The 14297-nt window shown below is 36.5% G+C and overlaps 1 protein-coding gene across 3 annotated transcripts; it reads left to right on the top strand.

Moving 5' to 3' along the window:
• Nucleotides 1-384: 384 nt before the first annotated feature.
• On the top strand, nucleotides 385-6523 carry LOC126600209 (NAC domain containing protein 50-like). Of its 3 annotated transcripts, none has more exons than XM_050266789.1 (5): nucleotides 385-879; nucleotides 1131-1414; nucleotides 1754-1984; nucleotides 2066-2644; nucleotides 5624-6523. In XM_050266789.1, exons 1-5 carry the CDS (start codon nucleotides 633-635, stop codon nucleotides 6263-6265), a joined length of 1983 nt encoding a protein of 660 aa, XP_050122746.1. In that variant the 5' UTR covers nucleotides 385-632; the 3' UTR covers nucleotides 6266-6523. The 3 variants fall into 3 exon arrangements, with proteins under 3 accessions (XP_050122746.1, XP_050122741.1, XP_050122733.1); XM_050266784.1 differs by having other exon boundaries at nucleotides 2039-2644; XM_050266776.1 differs by having other exon boundaries at nucleotides 386-879; nucleotides 1754-2644.
• Nucleotides 6524-14297: the final 7774 nt, after the last annotated feature.

The raw sequence follows: 14297 nt of genomic DNA, 5'->3' as shown, positions 1-14297 counted from the left end.
GGAATGCGCGAAAACTAGCTATAACTACTATCTCACATGATAATATCTTTCTTTTTCTTTCAAATCTCACTAGCCTCCTACTCATATGAATTTGTTTGTTATCATTGATTCATTATACTCTTGAGAAAATTGAATCCAAACGTATTCTAACTGTAATTCATTACCCTTATCCTCACTCTTACCACTTAGTACTACAGTTCAATGATATTCCTCTTCACTTGTAAGTGAAAATTTTTATATTCAATTAGCATAAAAAACGATTATGAATCATATTATTACTACGATATGTAGATAATATCGTTTGTTAAAAAAAAATTTAATTTTACTTGATATTTCCAACCTACGGTACTTGTGGAATAAGTAGGCTTCATTTTTCTCTCCCCCATTTTCTCACTCCACCCAAAGCCGAAAAAGCCATGACACAAATAAAAGGAACAACTCCAACACCAACAACAGCAGATCACAATAAAAAATAAATCCAAAAACAAAACAGTTTCTTGTAAACTAAGGCATTCCCATAATTTCTTCACCACCAATCAAACCCCTATCGCTTGCTTTTCCCTCCACCAAATCACCAGAAGACGCCTCCCTATCAAAACCCCCAACCTCTCCAATCTCAGCTTCTCGGACTCATGGGTCGCGAAGCTGACCTTCAGATAATACCATCAGCCGCCGCCGCCACCATCGCCGTAGCCGCCCCCATAGACCCGCCGACGCCGCCACCTGCGCCGACAGCCCTCGCTCCCGGCTTCAGGTTCCACCCAACAGACGAAGAACTCGTCATTTACTACCTCAAGCGCAAGGTCTGTCGCAAACCCTTCAAGTTTAACGCGATCTCCGAGGTCGACATCTACAAGAGCGAGCCCTGGGACCTCGCTGGTAAATACCCACATCTCTGATTTTCTTGATTTTTCTTCATTTTTTGTGGCTGGGTTTCTTAATTTTTGTGAAAATTTTGTAATTTTATTGTTCTTTTATTTCTTAATGTTCGTGTTTTATAAGGTAAATTGCCGTATTATTTTTGTGCCTGATTTTTCGGCTGAGATAACGCTGGATGATTTTGTGAACTTTTGGGCTTTTTTTAGATTAGGGGTTGTAATTTTGTCTAATTTTAAATGGGGTTTTTTTAGACAAGTCGAGCTTGAAGAGCAGAGACCAGGAATACTATTTTTTCAGTGCGTTGGATAGGAAGTATGGAAATGGGGCAAGGATGAATAGGGCTACCAACCAAGGGTACTGGAAGGCCACCGGAAATGACCGGGCCGTCAAGCACAACGATTTCGTCGTGGGGATGAAGAAAACCTTGGTGTTCCATAGCGGCCGAGCTCCAGATGGGAAGAGGACCAATTGGGTTATGCATGAGTACAGACTTGTTGATGAAGTTTTTGAGAAGGCTGGGCTCGGTGCCATTCAGGTGAGGTTTTGGCCTGTTTTTCGTTAATGATTTTATGTGCTATAAGAATTTGTTGGTTTAATGAGCTGAATCGCTAGGAAATGAGAGAATGCTGGTTTTGCACTTGTGCTATATTTTGGTTCGATGATTGTGGAAAGTTTTCGCATTTGAGCTGATTAGTTGCTTTTAGTGAACTGCTTGACTTGGTTTATTGTGTTACGATAATGTGAAACACTGAGATCCTTATCTACATTTTACTAAAGCATCGAACTAGTAATTTTTTTTAGCATTGGGTTTTGCAATCATCTGGAGACTGATTTAGTAGTTTTTTTTGTTTCCCTTTTGCTTTGTGGGCTGGAGGATGCATTTGTGCTATGTCGAGTGTTTCACAAAAGCAATATAGGACCACCAAACGGGCATCGGTATGCGCCTTTTGTTGAGGAGGAGTGGGATGATGATGACAAGTTAACTTTGGTTCCTGGACAAGAGACCCGGAGTGTAGCTGTAGTTAGTCGTGATGCATTTGTGGTGGGAAATGATCATGCTGCATGTACTGAACAAAATGATTATGCTGCTCGTAGTGAGCAAAAGGTACATGCTGCTCGTAGTGAACAAAATGATTATGCTGCTAGTAGTGAGCAAAAGGTACATGCTGCTAGTAGTGAGCAAAAGGTACATGCTGCTCGTAGTGAACAAAATGGACATGCTGCATACATTAAAGGAAACGGACATGCTGCATACATCGGAGGAAATGGGCATGCTGGATACATCGGAGGAAATGGGCATGCTGGATACATCCGAGGAAACGGGCATGCTGCATATATTGGAGGCAAAGGCCAAGCTGCATATAATGGAGAAAATGGTCATGGAACTTCCATTGAACGAAATGGTCGTGGAATTTCCATGGAAGGAATTGACCATGGAACTTCCGTTGGTCATGGAACTTCTGTCAAAGGAACTGGTCACGGCACCGAAGGAAATGGTCACAGCACATCTGTCAAAAGATACGGTCACGTTACTTCTGTCGAAGGAAGTGGTCACATCACTTCTGTCGAAGGAAATGGTCAGGGCACTTCTGTCAAAGGAAATGGTCATGGCATTTCTGTTGAAGGAAATGTTGTTGAAGGAATTGGTCATGGCACTATAATTGTAGTAGACGACAATGGAACTACTAATGAAGGTAACTGTCATGAAACTGGTACTGCAGGAAATGGTCACAGTGCGCCCACTGCAGAAAATAATATTGTGCAGGTTTGTGCTTTCAGTTTATTTCTCTTTATTCTTAAGTCTATTCACGTAAAATTTTGTTCCGTATTATTGTATAGGCTGAATTTGCTCACCATAATGCAAATAATGATTTTCCCCACTATGTTATTAGTTAACATCGCGATGACTGTGTCCCATAATAAGACAAACAACATTTATTAGAACAACCTAATCAAAGCATTAAAGCAAACTACTGAACCATGCACCTTGGTTTTGATTGAAGGTCCATTATTCAGGCACTTGGGGTAATTCATCATCTCTAGGTAGTAGGTATTAGCAAAAATTTGATGAATTGCGAGAAATAATAAAGTAAGGATTTGTTTCCTTGCATAATATCCAATATCAAATATGTACCAATGGCAAGCATGTATACTGTATTCTTGGACATGTGAGTTTGCGTTGTTTTTTTATTTTGTGGGCTAAATTCACTGATCACCAACATAACTTTTCAATCTTCTAGTGGGTTGGAATTTTCTAACTCAAACCATTTTTTGTTTTCAATCTTTCGTTCTTTGAAGAGGTCTGCACAAAATGGTGACTCATATATTTTGGATAATGGCCCTCTGTATCTCTATCATCTGTGCATTATCATATTATAAGTGTCATCATCCTATGCTTATAAACTAATAGTATTACATAATTGTTGAAATCAATGTTTAAAAGACAATATAAGGAGGCTTCCCTACGTAGAAGGAGGCCTGCATTGACTGCTGGTTGAGATTATAATTATTCTGACAAGATACTTTTGGAAGGATGACGTGTCTTCTGTTTGACCTTGACATTTTTCCTTTAGTCTATAAATGGGTTGTGCTTCAGAGATGATGTGACTCGGAGAATCATTCTGTTCTATGAACCTGTGGCATAAAATTGGTGTCTCTTGGGATACATAGAAAATGTGGTGGCGCCCCTTGAGGTTACATAGGATGATATATGCATAAATTACCTCGAGAAAAAAGATAGGAGACGGTGGAATAGTCGATATCAATGGCTTATGTGATAAAGAACCTTTTTCCGTTATCAAGGTTTTGTCGTAGATCAGTGGCTTTGATAAGGCCCCACATAAAGTACCTTTTTTCTCAAAGGTTTTGATAAGCCATGATAAAGTACCTTGAGAAAGAAGCTAAGTACCTGTTTATTTTGTTGGATTTTATGAGAGTTAGGGGTACAGAGGAATGATGTTGCTTGGTCTGTAGAGGAGCATCTGCACAATTGGAAGGTTCAATTGTTTAAGTTTGAGATGAGGTTTTAGAAGAAAGTTGACAACATTTCTTGCTTAAGGTGATAAGGAACGATTATAGTGACATAGACTGTAGTATGTTGGAATTGTTTGAAAGACCAGGTGGAGAAGGAGAAGTCTTGAAGCATCCAAATGTGAAGGATGATTTAGGTTCAAGTGTGACTAAAGTGGATTTTGTTGGTTGTCATGATATGTTTGTTAATGACCTTTTAGCAAAAGTGGGGGATTATGAGGCTTTTGCAGAATTATTCTAGTTAATACCAAAGTCAACTTATGAATAGTACAGGAAGGAACTTAACCAGATGATTATTTAGGTCACTGTTATACTAGTTCAACTGGCTCACTCTCCCCGTCACCCTCTTTATATATATTTGCGACTTGCCGGTCTATGTTTTTCTGCTTTCCTCAAGAAAAAAAGGTTGTGTTTTGTATAAGAAAAATGGTTAAACTAGGGGTGAACAAGACCTGAATAAAACCTGGAATCTGGATAATACCAAAACCCTATAGAAAAGTTATGTAACTGAAGTAGGCAAGTCATGACTAAAGTTTCAGTGTTTCCATTCCTTGTGCTCTCCTTTTCTTTTTATTACGGAGATTTGCAGAGCTATAGGGTTTGTTCAGGTTAATTTATAGATCCTTCTGGAGTTTAAAAGCAGATTGTAATGGTCGGTATTAGCCCCTTGTAATGAGTAGGAACATCAGGATTTCATTAAACTCCAGAATCCAGATAGCAATTTGAACGAGTGACATGGTTCTCAGTCTTTTAATGAAAGTTTCGCCATTATCCCCCACAAACAATTTATATTTGGGAATTAGTATGGCTGTTTTGCTGGTATTAATTGATAGTTGTTACATACAAGAGTTATGTTGTTAGATAAAAATAATAGATAGAACTGCTTCAAATGAAAGTAAATTATTAAAAGGTAGACTTTACCACATGATGGTTAAATGTGCTTTGAGTTTTGTTTTATTGCATAGTCTGTTGGCCTGCCACATATTTGTAATCTGCCATACATAGAAATCCCATCCTTGGAATAATCCAGTCACTCTTTAAACTCTAGCTAAAATGAAACCAAGATACATAAATTTGAAAATTAAAACAGCTACTTGTTCGTAGTGCTTCTTTCTGGCACCGACACCTTCTTTTTGACCTTGCTGTATACTAAAACCATGGATTAAAAAGAAAACTGAAATGAAAGACGCATACGCCTTTCATAGAACCAAACTATCTGACCATATAATTGCTAAAACAGTTGTTCTCTTATTAGAGTAGGCTGCAGAATCGTCTTATGTTGGGGATTGTAACTGTATTTCTTGACACATGAATCATTATAAATATCTCAATTTCTTATTTTCGTACTCTAGGTTTTAATTCTAAACATAGGCTGAAACTATCCATGGTTGTGAAATTTACTTTTTGATTTGCAGGTTATTATTTGCAACGTTTTGAATGCATAATATCAACCACATGTCTATTATCACTGTTGCTATGTTTATTATACACTAAAAGAAGTAGACAGTGACATGCTACCATAAACAACCAAAGTTGATATCATGATATGGTGTACAACCAACCTGACCTGTTAGTGACATTCCCATTAGTATTGTTCTTTGTTCATGATATTCGATACTTAAGATTGCCTGTCATAGCTCCTTGCATTTTTCTTTGTATTTTCAATTTTCCTTACATCCAATATTTGCTTCCCTTTCTTGGTTGCTCATTTCAGGATACTCAGGCAATCAGCAAGGCTATTGTTGTTGTTCCTGAACTTCCAGCAGAGAATCAAACTGTCTTACCACCGTGCAAGACAGAGAGAACGGATGATTATCCTATGACATGTGTGGTTAATAGAGAAGAGAGATTGGATGACTATCCGTCACCAGGTCCAGATGATGCACAACCCCTGCTAACTTTGTTTAATCGACAACCTGGGCAACTACGGCAGTATAAAAGAAGGCGGCATAATGAGTCAAATTCTAACCATTCAAATGCTTCTGAGATTTCAAGTGGGATGACACATGACCCTTGCTCGTCTACAACAACAACAGCGTCAACTGAGGCATCGATGACAACGACCACCAGAAATTTTCTGTCTGCACTGGTGGAGTATCAGCTGTTGGAATCCCTTGAACCCAAAGATACCACCCCAGCACCTCCTCCTGAACTTAATGCTGCATTGATGGAATCATCTGTGCCTACCAGCTGCTTGAAATACATAGAGACTTTGCAAACTGAGATCCACAAAATCTCAATCGAGAGGGAGACATTGAAGTTTGAAATGATGAGTGCCCAAGCCATGATCAACATTCTTCAAGCCCGAATTGATCTCCTAAACAAGGAGAACGAGGATTTGAAGAGGAAGGTCTGAGTCGCCTAGTGATTCGTAGTCGTACGTACTCCCCCTGTGTTCGTTGTATGAGTTATCGGCCCCGTATGGGCCTTGTCGGACTATCTGAAGTGAGTATGTTTTCTTTGTTAGACCAAGGAGGAGCTGTCTCTGTTGTTAATCGAACGATGTTGTACCCGTGTAGCAAGCTGCTTGTACCGGTAGCAAGCTGAACCATGTCATCCAAATCGGCAGTTTTAGACCCTAATTATTATTATAAATTTCGAGCTTATTTGCTTAGAGCCTTGGACAGTGGTTTGTTGAATGCTGCAAGTTGGAACTACAATTCCCGGAGGATGACTGAGCTATTGCCTCGGCTTCGACTGGGGAATCAAGGGCTCTGATCTCTCTTTCACACAAACCACGGACTCAGATTTTTTAGTCCTTCAGCTCTGAATACTAAGATCCGGAGAGAACTCAATTTCCATTTTAACTTCAACCTACCATCCTCTTAATTATTTTACGAAATGTTTGTTGTGTTTAGTGATGGAGGTAGAGGCTAAGGCTGGTATATCTCTACTAATTAATAAAACACTCATTGTCAACCAAAATCTTATGAAATTACCCGTTTAACCCTCTAATTAAAACAGAATATGAATAAGAAATATGGGGTAGAAATGTAATTTCACACAACTAATTTTGCTGTTTTTTTTCAAAACCTCACATACATGTAATCATAATATATCTTTAATAAAAAAATAAAAAAATAAAAACAAAAACATCCCACTCCCACATTCTCTTTTACTCTCTTCCTCTCTTCTTCTATTTCAAAAACAAAAATAAAAATTTTTCTCACACATTTTGTGTGTGCTCATATGCTAGTATATATATAATGTTAGAAACTCAGACCGCACACGATAGGTGTGGAGCATCACAAATAATGTGTGATGTATTTGAAAATTTGATCCCATGCGTCACACATAAAATGAGTTAATTGAATGAATTTGAGAAATTATTATGTATAAAATTGTACAAAACTAACTCAACATATATTTTAAAATTGGTATATACCAAATTTGTAAATTTATCCTCAAGATTGTTTTATAATTTATGACACACCCCGACCAAAATCGAGGCATGCTGGCCATCACCTAAAGGTGACGTAGCCATGTGCACAGTGCAGAAGCAATAAAGATGTAAGGAAATGCGAATAAACAAAAACCAAATCAACTAGAGTACTAGATAAGATAAGGTGCAAGTGCGAGGTTAAGTGTGAAATACACAATTAGAGCATAAATAGCCTAAGTGCAGTCTGACTGGACAAGTACTAATTATACAACACTCAAAGGTGATCCTACATTTGTGATGTTTTGTCAAAACCACCGTCGAAATCCTCGTGAGCCACCAAAGCACTTCTACCTAAAACCTGGATGGGTGCAAAACAAAAAGTGTGAGTGGGCAAAAACAAAGCTTTTCAAAATCATTTCATTTCTCAAAAGCGCTACCCCTCGCCGTAAAACTTGTATAATTTCCCAGAAAAATAATAATATATGCTATATCAGAAATCATGCTCAGGATGAAAATCCATATAAATATACCATGCCAAAGTATCTCAATGAAATGCTATAAGTAATCCACTTAAAATGTATCCATGCCAAATATCATATAAGCTGGATCCACCTAACGTGACCTGCACGGTTGAGTCTATAGCTCATAACCAATCTCAATGATATCAAATCTGCACACGAGTCGGAACCACCTAAAGTGGTTTGTACGACAGGACAAAGTGTAAAATAAATATGCTTTAGTGCTACAATCGTGTGAAGACTGTGCGAATGATCGCGGGTCACCTACGAGTCGGAACCACCTAAATGGTATGTACGACAAACCTGTGCACTTAACTTGGATCTAAGGTGAGCATTTGGTGCGGGAGGTGAACATCACGTGAAAGACTGTGCCCTAACTCTGGGCGGGAACACTAACACTGGGGTGCATGTTTATGAGGTTTTAATGCATCACATCGTATCTCGTATAACTCAAGCAATCTCATATCTTTAATTATGAACTTACCTGGCACTTACCTATGCGTCCGCAGCACCAATCATAAATATATGCAACTACTAATGCATAAATAAAATAGGCAAATACTTTGCATGGCATTTCAAAATGTATAATTATTCAAATTCATTTTCTGGAAAAATCTCAAGTATATAGGTATATACGATAAAACCAAAAGCCCACTCACTGGAATGTCGAAGGGTCGTAGCCCCCGAGCCTCGATTGATGGCGTTCATCCTTCGGATAGGTCTTACCTATATGCAAAATAACTAAATAAACGTTATTTAAAGCACATACACAAAATTAGGAAATAACTTCTCATACATTGCTCAAATTGGGTATTTGAATATACCACCAAGACCTACTCAACCTCAGGAACATCCCCATATTTTTAGAAAAAATTTCTAACCATCCACGCGCTGGCCAAGGCACGGCCAGATGCGCGGCCAACCCTGACAGAAACTTAACTGCCGTTTGGAATATTCTGTTAAAACCTTAACAGAATTTAACGGCGTTACCTGACACCATTAGAATATTCCGTCAGACTTGATGGAATATTCCCCTTCGTCTTCCTTGGTTCGCCGGAGACTGTCGCCGATGCCGCTGCGATTGCCAGTTTTTGGAAAAACTTTAAAACTTCATATCTTCTTCATTTCTTAACCAAAATTCATGAAATTTGTCTCAAAATGAAGCTTAGAGTGAGTAGAACACATTCTTACCACTTTCAAGCCTTGAAATCCATAGAATTTCGCCGGAGAAACCTCGATAATCCGGCCAAAATTGAAACTCGTCAAACTAAGCTTCCCTACGTCCAAAACACTCCAACTTTCTTCCCCGAGCTTCGTGAAGATGTTCTAAAGCTTCTTAGGATCTCAAAACTCCTTGAAAAGTCCACGATCACGACTGTATAAACAATGCTCAAAATCTGGGATTTCTGGGTTCTTGGGTTTTCGAAGGATTCACGTTCTGAAAATGGTATAGGTGTGTTCCTGAGCTCACAAGGAACACGAAGATGGCTTCCAAAACCTCGATCCGTGCCTGAATTGATTGGTTCACGAGTTGACCGTACAATTGTACGGATAATGGATGAAAACCGAGGGAGGGAGGAGAGAGAAATGTCAACGGGTAAGGGTATGGGTGTGTGTGAGTGTGTGTGGTCCAGCTTTGGGTTACTAACAACAACAAAACCATTAACTTTAAGTTCCAAAAACTTAGGAACTAACTAGATTAGTCTAAGACCCAAACTCAAACCACACCGCTACACAATGTGCTTAACGTCCAAGGGTATAAAAGGAATTTCCACGTTATCGAGGATAAAATAATATACATTCGGGACGGGCTGTCACAATTTATCTTGGTATATTTATTATTATTATTATTATTATTTTTCAATTAGTATATGTATTACTTGCTATTGAGAAATTATTTTTTTACAAGCGATATTACTACTTTAAACAAGAAAGAGGGGAGAGGGGGAGGGTTGAAGAGGTAGACCATATTCATTATGGCAATCCTCCGCTTGCTAGCAACCAAATTGACTAAAGCATAGTGTCGTCATCTTGCACCTAAGTTCAAATCATTCTTTGTGAACATTAAAGTAGTTCAAAAATTTCTTTTGAAGAGCTAGATTATTTCTCCCATTTACCTCCAAAAACATGGGTATTTCTTTTCCACCCCTAGTCAAATTTTTAATAATTTACTTTCGATATCATACTTTCAACTCTATTTACACCTTATAAGTCTTCCATGCCCTCTAGTTTTTAGATTTTTTTACTCAAATTTTTCGGTTTGCCAGTTACAACGATTACCACTCTCAACCTTCTCTACATATTTATCTATTTTATTTAGGCTTTCATCAACAATCGAGCCCCTAAGACCTACTTCAACTCTTGGAAAGAAAAAAAAAAAGAATATTTGGAGTAAAACTCAAAACTCATTTATGGACCAAATTAAGACCAGAATTCCTCCTGGATTAGTGGGGCTAGCCCATCATATATGTATATTTTTTTTAGTTTTATATTTATAAATTCATTGAATCCAACGGTAGAAGAAAAAAAAAATCTAACGATCCAAATTTAAATCCAACAGCTAAAGTAATTAAAAAAAAAATCTTTTATGTGTTTCATATTTTTTCATAGTGTTTCACGAGTTTTATAGTATCGATTAGTGATTTTTCAATATTTGTCAGAATATAAATATTTTTAGGTTAAAATGTTCATAAAATTAAATTAGGATAGTCTACATAATTTTTTTTTATTTTAAAAAAGTTACTTTTAAGAGAAAAAAAATTAGCCTAAATTCATTCTTTAATAATCTGGAGTAAAAATTTTAATTCAGAAGAATTGAAGCAAAAAAGTTGTTTCTAGACTAAAAATTTTATGTTTTAACCCAAAGGTTGGAGATGGTCCTAGAAGGTGGAATGCAATGACTAAAATATCAATAATATCGGTGAAATATCGTCGATGTTATCGTTTTTCAGAGAGACCGATATTTTCCCACGTATCCCCTTAATTGTCATCCAAATATCACGATATTATCGATAATATCGATAATATCGCGATATATTCGATATTATCAAAACAATCGTCGTGGCTCCGTCGTTGGAAAGGCAGCCGAGGCTGCGTCGTCGTAGCTGCCCAGATCTCTCTCTGCAATCCAGGCTCAGACCCAAGATCTGCGCCTCCGTCGTCGGAAATGAAAAATCCATTTTCTTCTGATCCCAAAACCCGCTCGAGTTTGAATCAAACCATTTGATGGATCCTTTTGCCTGATGGTGGTCCCCGGGAGGTGAGAAAGGGAGGAGGAACGGTCCACAGGTGGTGATGGTGCTCGCAGGAGTGTGCGCCATTGTGGTGCTCGGCGGGTGTGGGTGTGGTGGTCTGTGCTCCGGGGGAGAAGAAACAAGGACATGAATGAGGGAGAAGGTTCGAGGGATTGGGGAAGGGTGAAACACGGGTGTCTGTCTGTTATGGGAAGAAGACTTGCAGAGAAGAGATGGGGGGAGAACCAGAGGTGAATAAGGAGAGGTATGAGGGAGAAGGAAGTGGTCTGTGCGCGCGCGCGTGTGTGTGTTGAAGTGGGGTGTGTGTGTGTGTGTTATCCAAGAGAAGAAAAAAAAAATCCAAACCTGCTTTCAAAATATCCAAAATTTTATGAAGATAGTCAAATTACACATAGAGATGATGAAGATAGTCAAAATTTTGAACCTCATAGGAACTCTATGTGGTACTAAGTCACTCATGTATCTTACCATGCAATGTATAAAGTGTAAAATATTGTACTAATTCATTATATATAAATGATTATGGTGTGTTTAAACTTATTTCATTAATTACTACATATTTTCTACACTCACAATGTTTGCCAGCTTGCTATATAATCAACTTAAATCAGTTAAATCCATCATGCAATGCATTTCCTTTTAATTTTTTGTGATAAACTAATAGATAATTGACTAAATAAACATTTTGCAAAGTTTCAATAAAAATTTCCAAGTTTTTCTTATAATTTCCGTGATTTTTATTCAATTTTTATCGATATCGATAATATCCCGATATTTCGATCGAAATTTCCGTGTTTTTGGACTACCGATATTTCCGATATCATCGATATTTAATACCTTGGTGGAATGAAGAAAAAATGTTTATACGTGGGGTTTTTAATTGGGAGTTTTAATGAAAAGGATTTGGACTAACTTTTATTTAATGAAAAACCATCATAAACTATTATTTAATAAAAAGGGCTTAAATTTTAACAATAAGGATTTGAAATTTAATCAAAAAGGACAAAAACTAAATACTCTAACGAAAAAACAAGCCCATGTGCAAAACCAAACTTTTTTTTTACAGGCGCTACCCCTGACGGAAGCCCCATTCCGTCAGTTAATGCCACTACCTTACCCAGCAAACACGAAAGTGATGATGGAGGATACGAAAGCCATTAGTATACATGCTGCAAATCCACATGTCAAAGCCCCACCAATTTGAAAGCAAAATCTTTGAAAATCTTGCTTTCAACAAATATAAGCAGCATGTATATATGTCGCACCAAATGTGAAGTACAATGCCATCTGTTCAGCAAATTTTTTAGCTTTTGTTATCATGAAACAAACTTTTCATTTGTATGCTCCAGTAAATTAATGCATAGTAAATAAACGATCGAATAGACGCTTTGTGTTTTTGTTAAAATTAGATAGAGGAAATCTAAAAAACATCCCTTGGATGCTTTTTGTACTCAAATTCATATCTAAAATCATAACAAAACACCAAAATTTTATAAAAGAAATCTATTACGTTCCATATGGAGTAATTATGTTGTACCAACTGTTTAAATTGAGTTAATATTTGTTTAGACATAAGCTTTTAGGCTTTGATTGGATGAAGTATTTGGGACCCATAAGCTGATGAGAGGTACTAATCTCATTTTCTTGTTAATTACTTATTTCAAATTAATGTTTGCATGTTTGTGATCCATAAACTTAGTAATGTTTATAACTCACATCAATGTTTATGATTATGTTTTTTTTTTAGTTGGAAACTAGTTTATGATTATGTTTGGTCTGAATTATGTTTGGAAGTCTCATGCAATTGCCTTGGATCTATCTCATTATAAAATTGAACTCACGTGTGTGTATAGTGTTCCGTTTGAGAAATAATCGGTATTTAGTTTACGAAACAGTGATAGTACTAATGTTCTGTTTGAGAAATAATCAGTGTTTAGTTTACGAAACAGTGAATAATCAGTGTTTAGTTTACGAAACAGTGATAATACTAGTGTTCCGTTTGAGAAATAATCAGTGTTTAGTTTACGAAACAGTGATAGTACTATTGTTCGTTTGATAAATAGTCACTGTTTAGTTTACGAAACAGTGATAGTACTAGTGTTCCGTTTAAGAAATAGTCAGTGTTTAGTTTACGAAACAGTGATAGTAATAGTGTTCCGTTTAATAAATAGTCAATGTGTAGTTTACGAAACAATGATAGTACTAATGTTCGTTTGATAATAGTCACTGTTTAGTTTACGAAACAGTGATAGTACTAGTGTTCGTTTGATAAATAGTCAGTGTTTAGTTTACGAAACAGTGAAAGTACTAGTGTTTCGTTTGAGAAATAGTCAGTGTTTAGTTTACGAAACAGTGATAGTACTATTGTTCGTTTGATAAATAGTCAGTGTTTAGTTTACGAAATAGTGATAATATTAGTGTTCGGTTTTAAAAATAGTCAGTATTTAGTTTACGAACTAGTGATACTACTAGTTTGATAAATAGTTCAGTTTGCTTTGGTAAAAAAATGTGGTTTAGTTTGATAAATAGTTCAGTTTGCTTTGGTAAAAAAGTGTGGTTTTCTAGTTCACTTTGATAAATAGTTCAGTTTGTTTTGGTAAAAAAGTGTGGTTTAGTTTGATAAATAGTTTAGTTTGCTTTGGTAAAAAAAGTGGTTTTCTAGTTCAGTTTGATAAATAGTTCAATTTGCTTTGGTAATAAAGTGTGGTTTTCTAGTTCACTTTGATAAATAGTTCAGTTTGATAAATAGTTCAGTTTGCTTTGATAAAAAAGTGTGGTTTAGTTTGATAAATAGTTCAGTTTGCTTTGGTAAAAAAATGTGGTTTTTTAGTTCACTTTGATAAATAGTTCAGTTTGATAAATAGTTCAGTTTGCTTTGATAAAAAAATGTGGTTTAGTTTGATAAATAGTTCAGTTTGCTTTGGTAAAAAACTATGGTTTTCTAGTTCACTTTGATAAATAGTTTAGTTTGCTTTGGTAAAAAAGTGTGGTTTTCTAGTTCAGTTTGATAAATAGTTCAGTTTGCTTTGGTAATAAAATGTGGTTTTCTAGTTCAATTTGATAAATAGTTTAGTTTGATAAATAGTTCAGTTTACTTTGGTAAAAAAATGTGGTTTAATTTGATAAATAGTTCAGTTTGCTTTGGTAAAAATCAAAGCAATTAACTAAACTAATCACAATTTCCTAACTTTTAATTTGAACACATCACAATTTCCAACACAATAATCCAAAATT

This window comes from Malus sylvestris, chromosome 2, assembly GCF_916048215.2.
Source record: "Malus sylvestris chromosome 2, drMalSylv7.2, whole genome shotgun sequence".
In the NCBI taxonomy this organism is placed as follows: Eukaryota; Viridiplantae; Streptophyta; class Magnoliopsida; order Rosales; family Rosaceae; genus Malus; species Malus sylvestris.
Note: the sequence above shows the minus strand (reverse complement) of the source record. Positions and strands in the feature narration are given on the sequence as shown.

Excerpts from the sequence above, each read along its gene's own strand:
- LOC126600209 (XM_050266776.1), top strand. The coding sequence starts at position 633 with ATGGGTCGCGAAGCTGACCTTCAGATAATACCATCAGCCGCCGCCGCC. Across the intron at positions 880-1,130 it reads CGAGCCCTGGGACCTCGCTG|ACAAGTCGAGCTTGAAGAGC; the intron begins GTAAATACCCAC and ends GGGTTTTTTTAG. Across the intron at positions 2,645-5,623 it reads CAGAAAATAATATTGTGCAG|GATACTCAGGCAATCAGCAA; the intron begins GTTTGTGCTTTC and ends TGCTCATTTCAG.